This window comes from Pleurodeles waltl, chromosome 10, assembly GCF_031143425.1.
Source record: "Pleurodeles waltl isolate 20211129_DDA chromosome 10, aPleWal1.hap1.20221129, whole genome shotgun sequence".
Taxonomy (NCBI): Eukaryota; Metazoa; Chordata; class Amphibia; order Caudata; family Salamandridae; genus Pleurodeles; species Pleurodeles waltl.
Window position 1 is genome coordinate 101068937 of NC_090449.1, and position 18855 is coordinate 101087791.

At 41.3% G+C, this 18855-nt stretch overlaps 1 protein-coding gene across 1 annotated transcript in view; it reads left to right on the forward strand.

Annotated features, from left to right (window-relative positions):
* The window catches only part of GET4 (guided entry of tail-anchored proteins factor 4), a 114260-nt gene that overhangs the window by 25345 nt on the left and 70060 nt on the right, over positions 1–18855 (forward strand). The window contains exons 2-3 of the mRNA XM_069209855.1: positions 7878–7956; positions 10470–10551. Of these exons, the coding sequence (XP_069065956.1) occupies positions 7878–7956; positions 10470–10551 (161 nt within the window). The remainder of the gene's footprint in view (positions 1–7877; positions 7957–10469; positions 10552–18855) is intronic.

The following is an 18855-nucleotide window of genomic DNA, read 5'->3' on the forward strand; positions in this document are numbered from 1 at the left end:
CTTTGGTTAGATAATTAGTTTTTGGGTAATTGAACAAGTCTTGTTAAAATGAAGTACACATTTGAACTATCTCTGGATCTCAGAATTCCTATAGATTGCTTTGAATTTCCTTGGCTGGATATTTGGTATTGTTGATCCTACTTGAGTAGTGAATTTGTTTGGACCTTTGTATGATTTGTGCATTCTGGTATGTCTGTGTAGGGCCTTTTTATCCTGTGTCTTGTGCTTCCTGCACTAAAGTGTTGAGAGTAGTCCTTTTAGGTTTCTTCAGCTCTTCATTCATCCAAGAGACCAACTTCTGCCTTCTTTCAAAATTGTTTATGGAATTTATATGTCAACACTTGAGCCAAGCTCTCGCTGTTTGAAACTGTTCTGCCTGCTAGTTACTAGTATGTTTGGAGTAGGATAGTGTCCAGTTTGTTTGTGGGCACTAGTGTTGCAGTTGATAGCTTAAGTTTCAAGCACCTGTCAACTTATTTTTCAGTGTAACTGTCAGATAGCATAATGGGTAGTTGGTGACTGTTGATATATAAATGTCCCCTGCATGTTAAAGTGTTTATAACCCTGTTCTCAGTGATCTGCATATGAAGCTGGTATTCTGACTTAATGTTGGCGTCAGTACACACAAAATCATGTGTGCACACTGCTGGCCCGATCTGAAATTGACATTGAGGCCCAAGGTCAGTCTCTCCTGTTATGGAAAGGTTCCAAAAGCATGCACTTGGCTGGGCACACAACTGTTTTTTTCCCCTGGTCATGCACAGCAAGTTATGGTGCCTGCTCGCGTTTTTAGTGATCAGTATTTGAACAGGACTTTTTAACTGGTTGGGCATATGAGCTTGGTGCCTCCAGGCCACTTGAGTTAAGGTACTCACTTGTCATGAACTGGTACTGGGCTGACATTCCTGAGTGAATGTTGAGTGCCTGTATGCTAGCAGGCTTCCATATTGTTTGCAGCTGTGTATGTAAGTTGTTACCAGCGGGATTCCATTTGGATTGCCCCAGGCTGGACTTGGTACAAGATGAAGGTTGTGAAACAGCCCCTAGGGACTGGAGTGTCTCGCTGCTGAGGAGGTTGGTGTAGTTCTAGACACAGACATATGCAGGGTTGAGTTCCAGACTGGCTTTAAAAAAGTCTCAACTTTTTAGCAAGTGATTGGTGATCATTCTTTCCTGAATGCTGCCATTTGGTTAATGGTGGTGAGGCAGCAGGGACAATTGCTAGTGAAAGAAGTTGCTGAGGAGAGCCTAGACCCTTGGTTTTCCAATGAGTGGTCCATTGTAGAAGACTGGTCAGAGCTGGATGCAAATTCACTGACCGCGTTTGGTGACAAAATTGTCACTCTGCTGTGAGGGTCAACTCCCTCCCCAAAGGAAATCTCCACAGCAAAGGAAAGCTTAACTATGAAAAAACCCTGATAAACCTGTTTCTAAACTCAGACAGTGGATCTTCATACCTTGTCTGAAAATACACCATTAAAGTAGGTTACAAGCGTCCCCACTTTGTTCCAATTAGAGCTACTTCACTCCCCAAGAAGAAGTGTCACTGTGTTCCATGACTGGTATTTATGATAATCTGTTCCCAGAATGTGAGGGAGTCCTTGCCTGTCACTGCAGGTCTTCCCAGAAGAAGCTGAGGTTCTGCCAGTGACCCTGAGAGCTGCCTGCCGGCTGAGAGACAGTCGAAGAGAACATTGTCCACAAGGAATCTGCCACCCATATATGCAAACCAAGCTGCTGAGCCCTGTGTAAGGAGTAGTCCATAGGGGGTAGAGGAAATGCAGGAGAGCCCTCAGACCTGTGAAGGGTCTCCCTGCTAGACGGCAAAGTCAAATGTGACCTAGGAGAGGTTGTCTGGCTTGCCAGTGTCAGCTGCAGAGTGAAGAGTGCCTGATTCTGCCACGGAGAAGACACAGCCATCCTGCGCGATTCTACCTTTGGTGCACTTCAGTGATTACACTAGCGGGGATGTAGATCTTTGTGGCAGCAGGCTGACCATGTAGAGACTGAGGCAAGGTTACTTAAACATAAACCCAGGTGAACACCTGTGCTTGCCCTGTACCCAGATCTTGGTAACTTGGAGTGCACGCGCAATCGGGTAATTCTGTGCACATCAGCGACCTTTACTGTGAACGTTTTACTAACAAATTTTTTTGGGGGGGACAATTTATTAGTCATAGCTGTCCCCACACAAGAACTGCTTATTTACTACAGGCTAACCTGTAAGTCTTGGAACACTATGAAGCTGTTCTGCTGCAACATAGTGAACTTCCATTGTGAATACTTACATGTTGTAATTATGGACAGGACGTCTATCGTGTACCCCAATAGAATTGCTTACTCTGTTTCCCATTTCATTTGTGCTAAGGTTAAAATACTTAACCTTTCCTAAAAATACAAGGATTGGCCTGGATGCTACAATATTTCATCATTTGTTTAATTGTTTAAGGTCGCACTCTGGACACCCTACACAACATCCTTGAGCCACCTTGGTCTGCTCACTCTCGCTACCCTGAGAGTCCTATGCGGAAAAAGTGTACCTGGCCCAGTTTGCAGAGTTGGAGTAGGACAGGCTCCAGGACAGACCGCTCTCTCGTCTCCCCTTCCCAGCCAAGGTAACTGAAAAGGCTGTCAACATGCAACTCAGTTCCTTGAAGCAAACCAGGTCCTAGATCCCTCCCAGTCCGGATTAAGGAGCAACCACAGCACACAACTACAACATCTAAACAGCCCTCCTGGCATTCACCAACAACATCTTCGCCAAACTGGCCCACGGAGGCATGGCTGCCCTCATCCTCCTCGACCTCTCTGCCGCGTTCGACACAGTCTCCCAATCCGGTAAAGCACTGGAGTGGATTCTGTCCTTCCTCACCGGAAGAACCCAGAGTGTCAGACTCCCACCGTTCACCCCGGCACCCAAAGAAACATGCTGTGGAGTACTCCAGGGATCCTCATTAAGTCCGACCCTCTTCAACATCTACATGGCCCGCTCGCTAAAAATATTCAGACTGCACAGCCCAAACATTGTGTCCTACGCCGATGATACCCAACTAATTCTCTCCTTCACTGATGACCCATCAGCATCCAATAGATATTTCCATGACTGAATGAGAGCAGGCGCTGCTTGGATGGAAACCAGCTGCTTCAAACTCAACTCAGAGAAGACCGAGATCCTCGTAATTGGCTCCACCCCCTCTGCCTGGGTTGACCCTGGTGGGCAATCGCCCTAGGAAATACCCCCACCCCCTCCGACCACACACGCAACATGGGCATCATACTGAACTCCACTCTTTCCATGACCCACCAAATCAATGCAGTCTTATTGTCTTGCTTCAACACCCTGCACCTACTTGGGAAGATTTTCAAGTAGGTGCCACAAGACAAGAAAGACGATCATTCGCACTTGTCAGCAGCAAACTAGATGACTGCAGCACACTCTATGCTGGCATCACAAAGAAGCTCCAAACAAGACTACAGAGAATCCAGTAATCAGCAGCTAGACTCATCCTGAACATTCCCCACGACCGCTACATCCTCACCCACCTCAGAGACCTGCCCTGGCTCTTGGTAGACAAAACGCATTACCTGCTAGCTACTGGGGCACACCTACAAGGCACTGCACAACATAGGACCGGCCTACCTCAACCACCACTAGACCTTCTACACCCCCCATGCAGCACCGATCCTACCAACTCACCGCAATCCCCAGAATCAGGAAGGACATAGCTGGAGGCAGATCCTTCTCTTAAACTGCAGCCTACAAATGGAGCACACTCCCACTCAACCTCAGACAGGTCCCTTGCTGAAGCAGTTTTGGAACATCTCAAGACCTGGCTTTTTGAGTGAGCAGCACGCCCGCAACAGCGCCTTGAGACCCCACAAGTGATAAGTTGCTCTTTACAAGTGACTGATGATTGACACCACTGGCATATGACTTCAACCACCACGGTTGGGGCCCTGCAGCCTCTGTATGCCCTCCCAAATGGGGTCTGACAGTAACATTATCCTAATAACAAATCTACCAGTAGAGGTTGGATGACTTTGTGTTTGTTTGATTAAATCATCTTTTGCTGCGAAACCGTGTGTGTGTGTGTGTGTGTGTGTGTGTGTGTTTTTTTAATAATATGATTTCTGATCTTCAGACATTGTTCTGCTAGTCATTCACTCTTTGCTTCGTTCTACCGTATCAAAAAAGCTTAAGCAGTGTCAGTGCACACTGCATACATTTCCATTCCATAAAGAATTCCTCTCTACCATATCTGCTCGGACAATGTGTGCTTGATTTAAAATACACTGCAAGATTAAATATACTATGGTCTAAAATATATTATAATATAACGTAATATCAAGGGGAGTACTCTTAAATGTTATTTTGTTATTATTATTATTTTAACTTATGAAAGGTCACAGATGCTTCTGGGACACTGTTATTGAGGGCCCTTGCTGCAGCTTGCAGTGCTCCGCATTTTGAGCAGTCGCTGTCCGCGGTGGCTACCTTGAAAGGGCTTTTACCTTCTTTGCTAATAACAAAGAAACCCAGACACAATTCCAAGATGGCCGCTCCTGTATTCACATGCGTGCTGATGCATGAGGGGCCATCAAGTATTTTTTTTTTTTTTTTTATACTTAAGGGGCAAAACATTCCAAGGGGGCTGCCTCAAATCTTTGTTAGCATGTGGTCTTTTAGCTAGTTGCTAATTGTTAAATGTAAATAAGTTGTAAAGGCAGACAACTACCCTCTCCCAGCCTTGAAATCCCTCCCCTCTTAGCACTAATAAATACTTCCTTTCCCACTTGTTTTTTTTACTAAACATGACTTTCTTTTATGCAGCAAGTTGGAAAGTTTTATATACATTCAGCACTTCTTTCTTTACAAGCAGACTGGTGTGTTGAATGCAGATGTACACAGTTTAACATCTTTTCCCAGTTTTAATACCCAAATGTCATTATCCTCCTTGGAGGTTACTAGCCTGCAGCATGACTTTCGTATGCACACTCAAGCACCTTTGAAATGGTAGTCCATTTTAGCCTCAATGCTTTTTTTTTTGGCTTCTAGGGATCGTTAGACTGGTGATAATTCTTGACAGTGGTGACATGATAGTACTATTGTTACGAACTGTTTGTTGTGTGTTCTGAAATACAGATTGGTGTTAGCATATTCCTTGCTTACGGGATTAACAAAATAATTTTCTAAAAAAAATACTCTTATACGATTGTTTCCCTCTTTGTAGCTTCCATCACCTGTTCTCGGGACAATCAGAGAGACTCATTTTCTGGTCCTGATTAGTATTTTTACCACTGCCCTTAGTTGTTAAGTGTGTGCCTGTGTGTGTCAGTCACTCTTCAATGCACTGTTCTCACAAAACATTTGACTTGCGATGTCCTAACTGTTGTTGTAAATACTATTATTTTACATAGTACAAGTGGGGTAATATAAAACGGTATAAGCCATGCATGGAGCGGGCGTGAGTTAGGTTAATATAGTGTGGCTACCGAGCTGAATAAGCGGAGTATGGCTGTGCGTGAGTTATAATAATTTGAAGTTGTTGAGTAAAGTATATATTAAAGGTATAAGTTTAGAAGTTTGCATTTTTCTTTACTTTAACTTTTGTAGCTGAAGGATATATAAAGTTATATTTAATGTTGGTGTGTAAATTATAAATTTAAGGTATATCTATAGTTTAAACATTCCTAATGTTTGTGTATTTGTTTGGTTTGTATAAAAAGAATAAATACATTATTTTCCTAACCATCCTAAAGGTTCCAGAGACGACTTCTAAGGTGGGCTACCGCAAAAACTTGTGAATTTAGTTACACCAAATTTGTCAGGAAGCTGGCTCTTGGTCCGCAGACTGTGCTTTTTGTGATTTGGCGTAAATATATTCAGTAGTTTTTGAGAAATTAAGGCTGAAAAATAATTGTGTATCTGGATAGTTTGTTCCAGAGGAGTCTTTGGAGCGGTACTTTAAAAATAGAGCATTCTGATTGTCCGAGGGAGTTTTATGTCCCTTTGGCCATCTCGCTTCCACACAAACCAGACTCCCCTGGTTGCCAGCAACATGGGGAAAAATATTGCTGCCAACTTTTACAGGACTTGGGGACTTAGTCCCATGCCCTGAACTTTAAAAATAAATAAATGTGTGTGTATATGTGTATATATATGTGTGTGTGTGTGTGTGTGTGTGTGTGTGTGTGTGTGTGTGTGTGTGTGTGTGTGTGTGTGTGTGTGTGTGTATATATATATTTATTATGGGCAGGTTATGGTTATCCTGACCGCCTAAGCCCCATGGGTGGCAGCGGCACCCTCCATTACCCCCTCACACCCACCACCACTAATTCCCCCCCCCTGTTCTTTTCCCAACACCTCCCTTTTCCATACACAAACTAGACAAAAAAGCACTTTTTAAAAAAGTTTCATGGATGTTCGTCAAACGGCACCAAAGTTATTAGCAACACAAAAAAATACTTTCCTATGGAAACACAATCCTCACTATAACTACCCAGTGGTGAATATTTCCAAATATAAATATCCTTTTCTCGTAACATTTGGGTCCTTTCTCAAACTATTTCCCACTTATAAATTGTTAGTGTGTTCAATGGTTCTGTTAAAAAGTCTTCTAGTTGTACATTTGGTGTGCATGCTGACATTGTTTCTAAAGAAGCACTCATTCCTTACTTATATATGTACTTCACTTATACAGAAATAGGATGTTTAAGGCAGTATGAGTACTTGAAAAAAAAAAGCTGAGAGAATAGTTTGTCCCATTTTACTTCGGTCCTAAAGATAAGAGTATCTGCAGAAATGTTATATTTGACTTGGTTCGAGTTAGTTTATATTGTATTGTCGTCGTCTTTACACTGCTCCTTGAGGCTCAGTGAGAATGATCGTTTACAGCAAATCGTTTTGTAAGTTTGCATGTGACTTCATTTCACTCATCACTTTGTGCGGTAATTTTGGAAATGCTGTATGCTTGAGCTGTGTTATAAAGGACAATTTGGTTCTTGTATGGCTCAAGTATTTTTCCTGTATTTCACAAGAGTGGCATTTAAGGAAAGTTTTCTTAATATGTCCACCCTTAGGCATCTCTGTGAATTCTGTCCAGTGTGATATTTGAATGAGCATCCATACTAATTCAAGCATCTATTAGAACTACTCCTCCATTTTAGTACTCTTAATTGCTTCATTTTACTTTATCACCCCTTGTTAGTGCAGTGAGGTTAATCCCTCACTTCAAGTGGTGCAGTTGCAAGACTTCAAACACTGAATCAAATCAAATCATTGGGTGTTATTGGATAGAGAATTAACTTACAAGGGCAAAATCACTAAAGGATAGGCAAACCGACAAGGCACCTACCGTCATCCCTCCAACTTAGCATTGGCCACCTGATTTGATGATTTTTGTCTTATCATGTACTTAGATCAGTATTATTGCAGAGTGCAATACCCTGTCTTCCCAAGAAAAACCATGCCCCTTTTTGGAGTCCAGTTTTTTTTTTAATTGACCATTGAAGATGAAACATCTCCTATCCTTTCATTGTGCAACATACCGTTTTTCGTTATCTATGACAATAAATTAGAATGGATAATAAAGTGCATTGGATCAGTTTTGTTTAGTTCTCTTGTGCCTCGTTCATTCATAGACAAATACATTTCTTTTTTATTTCGTTTCTTCACGTTTGTCTGATTCTAAATTTCAGTTTTGATTTGTGGATAGCATGCATGTTATAATATCCAACACCATTAGTTTGTTTGTAATTTACTTGCTCTGAGTTGAATATGCAGCATGACAAATGGTGGTTTTATTTATTTTTTCGTTTGTAACGTTATATGGATACACAAGATAACTAACATAATTTCTTTTGTGTCTGTTTTACAGATATGTCTCTCAGAACAAACATGTAGAGGCAAGAGAGTTAATGTACTCTGGGGCTCTGTTGTTCTTCAGTTATAATCAGGTAAGTTGTTGTATAATATAGAACTACAGTTACAGGCTCTTCTTGAAGAGTATTGTGTTAATGCCACTTTTAAGCCACCTACTGTCCAGGTGCCCTGTTAGTTATAGGTTTTCAGGCAGCTTTTCAACCTCCACATTGACCTTTCATCCCTCCTCACGATTATTTGTGACAAGGAAAATTGACTTAGTGAGTGTGTTAGTGCTCCGTTGACACAAGTCTTAACCACTCCCATACCACTTAAGTCTCCCTTTTTACTAGGCTGTATATATAGTTCAATCTTCACCCAACTTTCCTGCCCAGTTGTGCCAGTTTGGGTACCTCATTGTCCCCTTCCACCTCGGATCACTGATCCATCCCTGCAGAGATGCTGAAACCCTGCCTCTTAAATCAAGAGGCATTTTCTGTTCCCACCCCTCTGTTCCATCTATAGGAATGTGAACTCTAACCTTTGGCTTTCGCCTTTGAGCCATTGCTTAGATGCATGCGCTCCTATTCTTTATTGTGGGTGCTGTCAGTTGCTTGGTGAGCTAATTTCTACATGTAGTCCAAAAGTATCATTCATATACTTGACTTGTATGTAGGGGGCTCCTTGGCAGGGAGAGCTGGTTCAGTAAGAGAATATGGTTTGGAGGGACCAAAGCTTTTCCCTGCTCAGTTTGGAGGCTGCCTGCTGTGCAGCAGCACTCTCACAACCCCAACGGCATGCTCATTTCAGTGACTTGTTGCTTGACACTGTATCTGTGCTAGCTATATCCACTTAGGAAGCTGACACTAAGAGGCACTGTTGTGTGTTCTGATCAAAGGCCAATCCAGACAATTGGTACTAGTAAAGCAATGCTATCACATGTGCACCAGGTAGGGAGCTACATCTGTCTGAGCACCTTAGGGTTGCACTGGTCTGTAACCAAAGAGGGCCAAATGTCCTTTAGTCATTGCATTGGCAAAAATGTTTCAATCCCCATGCAATGTAACTCTCAGCCTGCTTGAGTAATGAATTGGGAAGACTGGCATACTACTTGGTTTTAGAAATAAAGATCCATGCTTTGTCCTCTTTTCCTCCTCAGTTTTTTGCCCTTTGCCCTCCTACATCCGTTGCCTTGTGTCCCCTATTTTATTTGCCTTGTGCTTCATCCTTACTTGCTTTACAATCTTCGTTCTGAGCCATGCCGTGCACTCCCTTACCATGGCCAGTGTTTCCCCTTCAGATGATGGATAAGCCAAGTTGTTGATACCAGCAAGCATTTCAAACAATACTTGCTTAACTACAGTGTCAGTGGCATCTTTTTAATATTCTGAAAAAGCCTTTTTTTTTTATTTTTTTTTTACGTTTGATCAACATTTGGTTTCAGTCCATTGCTCTTGATATAACGTTAACAATGTCAGGTGGCTGCATATATTGTCAGATTTGCTTTTCCTGTGTGCTTCAAACGCTGAACTTAATTTTTTCGGTGTGCGCAAACTACACGCATATTTGTTTAGTATCTTTAAAGTTTGAAATGTTGCCCTATGCTGCAGAGTAATTTACCAAAGAGCACTTATTACTTCCTCACTTATTCAGTTACGTTCTTCATTACCATCGTAATATTTACTGTATGTGTTAAACAAGACTATAATTCTGATCAACCAGATACTACAAGGTGCTGTGATTATTCAGGGCTATTGTGACTGTGTGCCAGTGGCCTATGCGTTCAAAGCCTTTTTGTCGAACTCAAAAAAGAAACACTTTTCCACATACTCTTATGACCATTATTACTTGCTTTCTAACGGGAAATGCCAGGCAGTCTTTCATTCCCACATTTTTGCCAGTTACAGCATTGCTCAAAAAATATATCATGATAGTCATGCAGGAACTGTTCCTGTATCAATTGATTCAGGCAAAAATTATAGGAATCTGGGAGGTGGGTGTTTGTTCCAGCTTTGGTTGGGGGAACTTGCTTTCACCATAAAACTAGCTGCAGGGTTGATGATAACTGGGTGGGGTGACCAGAGGTGGTCCTGCAATCTTTACTTGCCGATAGTGCAGCTAGAGGAGGATTAAAATTGCAGCCTTTATGGCAAAAAATAATAATCCATGACCTGATGATAAAGAATGCCGTGGTGTTCTATTGGATCAACTTACTAATCTTGCAAATGTGGCTGGGTTTCATCATTTTGTTTGAGTGTGCTCAAAAGGATAAACATGCTTTTCTTTGAGGCCATCTGACATCTTCTAGAATCAAGGCTGCAATATAGATTGGGTTCAGTAGGAAACGCAGCAGTGGTATTCATTTTAGAAAGAAATTGCATATATTTCTGTTGAGGCAGGTACTGTCGTTTGTTTTCTGTCATCAAGGTTGCTACTTTCTTGAATCAATCGGATGCCTCATTGTTTGGCAGGTTTTACTTCCAAAAGCTAACCTGTTCTATCACACATCAATAATTCTTTTAATAAGAAAGTCGTTGGTATTTTGGTTAACATTTAACTGGTGTTTTTTTAATGTTCTGTTTTTAAGAAATGTTTGTGTCTCTTCTAGCAAAACAGTGCTGCTGATCTCTCAATGCTGGTTTTGGAGTCTTTAGAGAAGTCTGATGCAAAAGTGACGGACGATCTCTTAGGTAAGCATGCCTAGAATACAAGCGCATTTCTGCACGGTTTCTTGTCTCACTTTTCATTGAAGCTCTAGACTGGAAATCTCACTCTTTATAATACTGACAATTTATAATCCCTCCATTCTCCAACTTGAGTCTCTTGGGGACCATGGGCAAGGCATTGGATCTGTTTTGAAGCCCATATGGTTGTGGTTTCTGAACTAGTAGCGGTGCAGTAAATTGGCCAACTTAGTGCTTTTTGTTTGGCATAACTATTACATAAATCAGACGAGCATTCCTGTTCACCACAGCTGTAGTCTATTTCCTTGGTCACTAGTCATGTTTTTATTCCACATGTTTTTACTAGGGTACTTTCCAGTTGCAAGAATGGACCGCTTTCTTCCTTAACACTGCATGTTTCCCCAAAGAATCTACTGGTACAAAATACTTGTTAATGGTAGTAAGAAAATAGTCAATCATGTTTGTAGCATGCTGTCGTAAACTTGCTATCACACAAACAGAACATGTATCGTAGGGAGAAGGGCTTTGAGTGATTATGTAGGTAAGCTTCATTCAGGGGCGCACCTCTGAGTGTTTTTTTTCAATAACTCTGCTGTGAGTCTGCACAGCTGCTGACCTGGAAAGCTTAGTGACCGCGTGAGGAGCTAATTGAACAACCAGTTTCCATTTTTATAACTACGGATAAGAAAACATATTTATGGGATTTGTATATTATGATCCTAGATAGAAGACAATGAAATGCTGTATTCAGTCGTGTTAGTAAAAACAGAAAAATAACCTTGTAAGTAACATCTATTTTCTCAGGGTAGGTGAAGGAAAAAAAACATAATGCATTGCATAGATCCTCCTACACACACACACAAAACTAGGCTGTCATTTATTAGCATATATATCTTTTCCTGTTCCATTTGTGGGCTTCAAGAAGCTTTTTCGTGCTTGAAAACCCTTCCATAATATGTTCTTGATACACATAGGATGCTGCTGCACAATGAGTGATATTGCAGCATAATTTTGTTCTGAATTCACATGCTGTACATTATTTTGCCATTTAGTGGTTGGGTTTAGAAAGTCCTCCCTCCCCCCTTTACTTTAGTTTCTCACCCATTGGGTGGGTGTACCTCTCCCTTATGATGTCAGATGCTCCACTGAAGCCCCTGTGCATGGTTGATCGTGGCGTTGGATACGTCAGCAAGGTCCACAGCTCTGGGTCTATAGCATAAACATTTTTGAGGAAGCCCTGAAAAACTTGGAAGCCCAAAAAACACAATTGTCACTGAAGAACAACTCCGGAGGGGGAAGGCACAGAAGAATAGCTCTGAAAACAAGAGGATTCTATTGAGCTTTGACCACATGGTTGGAGAAGTCATTAGCAGGGTGGTGAAGTTGATGGGGTGAATTCTCTTGGGACTCAAAGGGATGGAAAATATTCTTTTTAGATTGCCCATCAAATACCACCACAGGGTCACACAAAAATTTGTGCCTATCAAAGGATCACCAGACGGAGTTGTGTTGAGCATGTGCTAAGTTCCTTCCTAAATCCTTAAGGTAGAGGAGAAGCAAAGGTGGACGCATTATGCCATGGCACAATCAAGTCCATCCCAAACAGTTAACTCTTAAGAGTCTTCAGCAGTGAAGAAATTATTGAAGACACTTAGGTGGCCTAGAGAGTTTAGGGGCTGGACGTCGAAGAATTGACGCACGCAGTCATGTGGGGAAGACACACAGTAAGGAACTCATTTGAGGGGAAACGGCAAAAACGCACAACAGCAATACCAAAGCTGTACCGAACTTTGTCCTTCAGGATCTAAATCGCCAAAAACAAGAGGTTATCGAAGGCAGGGTTAGATCTAAAGAACTCCACGGGTCAGGAACACGATGCACTGATGAGAGCACGGCTTCTCAATGCGGCTTGACTTTGAAAGAGTCACAAAGGGCGAAGGACAAGGAGCCGGAAAGGGCCCTATCAACTCTGAAAGAGATGAGATAGTAGACGCCGAACAGATGGCAATCAATGTCAAACACAAGAGACAGACTCAAACGAAAGTGACAACGCAGCTACAAAGACCAAAGAAATTGTGGCACAAACATGAAGATGCAGATCTCCAACTGAATACGGATGCACATTATATACTCATGTAACTTTACCTACACTTTTTATATGTTCTTCATTTGCCTCAAGTCCCTTTATGAGGATTGAGACAAAGGGGATGGAAAAGGTAGGGAAAATGGACCAGAGTGCACATGTACCACCAGTTCCCTCTCTGGTTGGTTGTACACATTCTGAACAATTAAGCCCAGTTCTTGCAGAGTTTACTGCTCTGGACTTAAATGATGGTTTTCCCACCTTTAACATTTGTCACTAATTCTGTTCCTAGGGGAACGTCTTAGAGATATTTACAGTACACCAAGTGGAAAACTATTACTCATTGATTGGAAAGCTTGTTTACCCTACCTAGTGATTGTCTAGCTTTCTGAAGCCTTGCGGGTCCTCCAGAGTATTGTATTCCTGGACCCACCCTTACGTTGTTGGAGAAGATGATGATGAATTTAGACCACATCCTGGGAGTGCTTTCTCTGGCTCTGAATGCCCTGAAGAAAGTCCTTGCTGTTAGGATTGTTTTTTTTCTCTTCTAAGCATTTCCCTTATAAGGTTATACATGTTAATAATTTTGAAGTGAAAGGGTGTGGCTAATTTACAGTGTACATATCTTTGATGCAATATTTCTTTGCAACGCGATAATCAAAGCAACTCTAACATACACAATATTTGATCTGAGCTGACTTTTCTGGACTAAATAATTGTTGCTGAGTTGTGAACAAGGTTTCACAGAAAGCTGATAACTTCGTGCATTGTTTATTGTTCAAAAACAGTCTTACCCAATGAAAATAAATAAAAGAGCATCAGAACGCTTTCTGCTAATTGTTTATCCTGAAATAATCAACATAGAGTAAATATTATTTAAAGTATGCACAATGTGTGAAGAGAAGAAAAGGAACTCTGTGCCAGGCTGCACAGACATGAGTGGCCATGCAGAATTACATGACCTACTTTGGCTGAAAGCTAAATAAGTCATTGAGCCATCACTTGCCACGCTTATCAGCCCAGTTTCCCAGCACAAGACAAGACTAACAGGCTCTGCTATTTCATTGTTATTCAAACATGTATGCAGATGTGCACCATTTCTGAAACTCAAAATATACTTTCTTTTTAGTACCAAGATTAAGGTATGTGGATAGGAGAATGTCAGTGAGATTACTGTAATATTGTACAGCAGCTATATTTGAATATTTTTTGTTGCTCACAGTTTTGGCAAATATTGCAACTACCATTCAATCATTATTGTAGTCACAGTTTAAATCGTGCACTGAGGTAGGATTTTGATTTTAAAATAAATCTTTAAAATCTGTACACTGTTTCCTAGTATTCTTAAGTGTGTTTTTCTTTAATGAAAGAAGGTTAGGATTCCACTAAGTAACCCTGTGATTTCTCAAAGTATTGATTGTTTCCTGAAACACAGCTCACTCAGATATTGCTCAGTGGGTTGCGGGGCGGTTGATGTCCTCCATCTGGTTTTCGGTATGGGATTGTCAGATTCTGATTTATTTTCTAGAGGATGATCGAGAAAATAAATCACTATTAGTAGCAAACAAGTCCGTGATAGGATCTACATGCTAGCTTAGGGCTTGAGTCTGGTCCCTTTTTCCTCGGCTTGTGCATGTCTTGATAAAACTGGTTCTCCAGGAGAGGTGGCAGTTCAGGAAAAGCAGAAAATATTCCACAAATAAAGCACTCGAGATTGAGAGCCATCGTCCCACAAAAAGAGAGAATTTATCCTTTAAGGCAGTAGTTTCAGAAGGTTCTTCTAACTTAGCCAGTTCAGGCTGAAAGGGTAGCTTGCTACATCTTCTTCTTCTTTTTTTTTTTTTATTATTTTTAAAAAAAAAATTTTTTTAAAGTAAACAAGCTAAGAAGCCGCTATAAAACTAACCGAAGTCCAAGTGAAAAAAAGGAAGCGCCTGCACTCCATGCCAAAAAGTTTTTGTTATAATCGCTCTATAGTAGGGTTTCTCAGACTTGCCTCTTCCACTATCCTAAGACATAGTGGTTATGGATCACACATAACAGAAATGATATATCAGCTTGGTCTTGACTTCCTGGAATACTCATTCAGGAGCTAGTCTCCTGGTAAGACTGGGCCCTTATTTCAACCAAAACTTGGAGATTGTCTCTTGGAAATATGGTGGTTCCCTTTACAGGTGATCAAAAGAGATTTTCTTGTTAATTTCAGATGCAGCTGTAAATTTGATAGCAAGAAAGATAGGAAAGTGGTAATTTACAGATGGAAAATGAGTTTTAGTTAGTAGTCCCGACATAAGTTATAGTCCAGATCATGCTACTGATGGGATTTTCTTCTTAGTATAAGAAAATTGCTCTTGAAATTATGTTGCCCTTAAACACATAATGAATGTAGTGCAATATTTCTGGTTTGATGCTATAAGATCCATTTCGGAAAAGGTCGGTTACTGTTTATCGTGTATGTGCTCCAGGGCCTGACTAACACATTACTGCTCGCAAACCTTAAATTTATAGACAGTACAATAGTAAAGGAACAGGCTGATCAGATCCGAATTGTTGGTGCTTTAATGCTAAATAGTTTATATCATGTACTGGAAATCTATAGAAATGATGAAATTGGGAACAAGACTAGCAGGCTATTACTTGCCTTCTCGGAGTACAGTAGAGCACATAAGAATGGATTACAATTCTAGAGAAACTGCAGGAGCTGGGTTGTGGCTCATTATTAGTCGAATAGAAGTGGATTCCCCAGCTACACACATGCACAAAGGCACTAACAGTTCTTCAATAATTGATTACATGGTTTTCTTATTGTACCAGCTCCCCTTTGAGGCTTTGGTGCTTGAAAGTGATCACTTCATATTAAGCTTAAAACTGGCTCACGTCCTCAAGGAATTTCTGATGCCAGAAAGAAGTACGCAGACCTATTGAGTTATTATCTGTACTAAGTTGCTTAAAGAAGTTTCTGGTATGTTATAGCTCTAAAATGTGGGATGAAAGAAAAAACTTTGGTGATCGCGAAGCTTTATCAGGAATGAACCTACTGTTTTTATTACTTGTACGGTATAAGGAGAACTGTGAAATCTGTAACAAGTGGGGATGAAGCATTATCTTCACCCTGACTTGGGTCAGGCAGAGTTACTTATTACCTTAGTTTAGGTCTCCCCCCCAATCTACCTCTGCCCCCCCACCCCCCCACTCAAAGAAAGGAGGTTATCAAAGGGTTGAGATACAAAGGAGCAAACAATAGGACATACTAGATTCATATAGCACTTGTGAGAAAGGAGCCTGGTTTATGAGGCACATTTATTGACACAGTTTTGCTACTCTTACACATCTGGGTGTATCCCAGACATGGTCCGGTAGTATAATATTTCTTTTACATAAAACAGGTCCCATAAATGCCCCAGTAGTTAAACTCCACTATCTCTTGGATTCTGTGGGCAAGAGCATCTTCTAACTTGGTCAAATGTATATTGAATTATCCTGTGTGAAGAGTCCGGCTTTAAAACAAATTGCTCACTTTGGTTTACCTAGCTTTTGTAGAATCCATCTTGGAAAGATAAGTGGAGGATTTGAAGACAACTAGTCTGTGCTGCATTTATTGACTTAATTGGTGATTGACGCAATATTTGAAGAACTTTGCTTGTTCTAGAGATTTCCTCATTCTTTTGATATTTATTATTGCACTTCCCTCATTAACTTAGTGCAAGGTTCTCGTTGGATGTAACTGAGGTCTTTCCCTGAGGGCAGAGCATCAAAATGGTCATAAACTGATGTGTACTACCTCTAATTCTCTCCTCAGTATATATACACATCGTTTCTGTAAAACACTTGCAAATTAGCTAGGTTTTCCACCAAAACTAGCGTCTTTTAGGTGGTTGGGGTGGTGACTTAAGCGCCATACATAAATCTTTGGTCCCCAGACAGTCTAAACGCGTTATTAACATCTATAAGGCAAAAATGTCATCCTTATTGATGTATAGAATTGAAGTAATACATTGAACACATTGTGGCCTTTGCTAAACAATATAGAAGAGAGACTCCTGGGTAAGATGTGAGGTCTCCCTTCTTCTATTCCACTTCAAGCTCTGAGGCTGAAGATGGGATTGTCAAATATTTTTGCAACTGCTTTAACTGCAGCGATTTGATGGAACCACTGACTGAGCCATTCCATAGAATGATCTTTGCAAAAGGTTTAAAGCAATATATTGTAGCAAAAAAGGGTACCTACAGTTCCTACTGTAATAATCTTGTGTGAGCACTACTAATCTTTGGTCTCTCTGTGTTTGAGCCCCATAGCCAGTTGAAAAAGTCTCTAAAAGAGCGAGTGTTGAGAATTTTTCTTACCAGTACCAAAAAAATCTATCCATTGACAAATATTTATATCAACCACTAATGGCTGAATTGCTAGGCTGTATATTCTGTAAATAGAACTGGTGTCCACTTCTGATTGCACTAATAAGACATCATGGGCGACCAATCTGAGGGAATTGATCTCATCCAGCTCCTGGTGCTTTTTCTTTACAAACAGACTAAGCTGCTGTCAATTAACTCCAGGCACAAGTTCATTTATTTCCATTTTTTAAATAGACTGTACCACTGCCCTGAACCTCTACGCAAAATTGCTGCTTGTCACCCATCCCACTGTCATGATGCTCAGCGGACCCGCTGGCTTACTACATTTGGCCTGGAAATGTCTTCCAGTAACTAGATTTTAGGTAGATGTGTCGCAAACCCTTGGAGATATAACCTCTTTACAATTTAACTTTAAGCCAGTGATTCTTCTCGATTTAAGTTGCAGTTGACCTAGTTCTCTTTGATGTCTAATCACTATACTGCTGGTCCTGGCCAAGTATAGGGTAGCTAAGGCCTATACCAGAGGCTGGTTGCCTAAAATAAGACTTATAAGATGCTGGCCTATACCATAACCTCTCTGAAACATTTGTTAAAATGCAACCCATAACAGCATGACTGAGGGGCATCTGGAGGTTTTTCAGGGAATACTTGCTTATTACTGACACCACAGCAGATTAGAGATTGGCTTAGGCCTGGATGTTGTGCTGTCACTAAGGTATGTTGTTCCAATGCACTTGCAAGGAGGGGCGTGGAACTGAGTGCTGAGCTGTGACTGCTATGCAAGGAGTCCATGCTGGGCACATAGCTAGACTATCACGTGATTTTGTTAGGACTTCTCCTTTCGATCTCCTTTAAATGAGTGAAAAGAGCTTTTGAGTCCAAATGTTTGGTGCATCAGTGGTGCAAAGTGCTTGATTTGATGTATTGTCTTTTGTATGTGTGATTGCCCAAAGCCTGTGATTTTTCTGGAACTACTTGGTGTTTTTAAATATGTATATTTCTAGTGAGTTAATGTGCTTATTGGGTTTTTAATTGTTAGAAATGGCCAACCTTTGGCTTTGTTCTCAGTCATGGTAAAAAACAAATATCTGTTAGAGACTTCTAGCCGCAGATTCCTTACCTTAGAATTATCCCCAGGAGTCAGGCCGGATTTGGAACTTTTTTTGAGCAGTACCTGCGCATGCCAGCTAGATAGTCTGTACCACATAATGCATTACCGAAGGTAAGTAACTTGTTCATCTGTTGGAGACTTCTAGCTGCAGATTTCTTAGCTTAAAATAGATACCCAAGCCATAACCTTCTGGCGGTGGGCTGTGGACAGATCTTTACACTAAAAAGCCCTGCAGGACTGAATGAGCAAAGTGTCCGTCTCTACAAAGCTGACTGTCCAGGGAGTAGTGTCTTGCAAACGTGTGCAGTGATGCCCACGCTGCTGCCCACACCTCGTGGTAGCCCAGTGGTAGCATCCTTGCCACTGGTGGAATGATAAAGAGGCTGCTTCTTGGCCAGTGCATAACAAATCTTAATGCAGAGAACGACCAGCACGAAATGGATAGTTTCTCCCCTGCCTGACCCTTCTTTGCTCCCACGTACCATACAGAGTTGGTCATCTACCCAGAACTCTTTTGTGTGGTCAAGGTAGAATGACGATGCTCTTTTAGGTCCAGTCGATGGAGTCGCTCCTCTTCCTTAGAGGGATGCGGTAGAACAAAGATGTGCAGGGTGTTGTTTTGACCCAGGTGAAATGAGAACACCACCTTGGGGAGGAAAGAGGCATGAGTGCTGAGTACCACCTTGTCTGGGAACACGGTGAGATACGGCAGCTTTGCTGAGAGAGCCTGCACCTCACTCACCCTCATGGCTGATGTTATCAC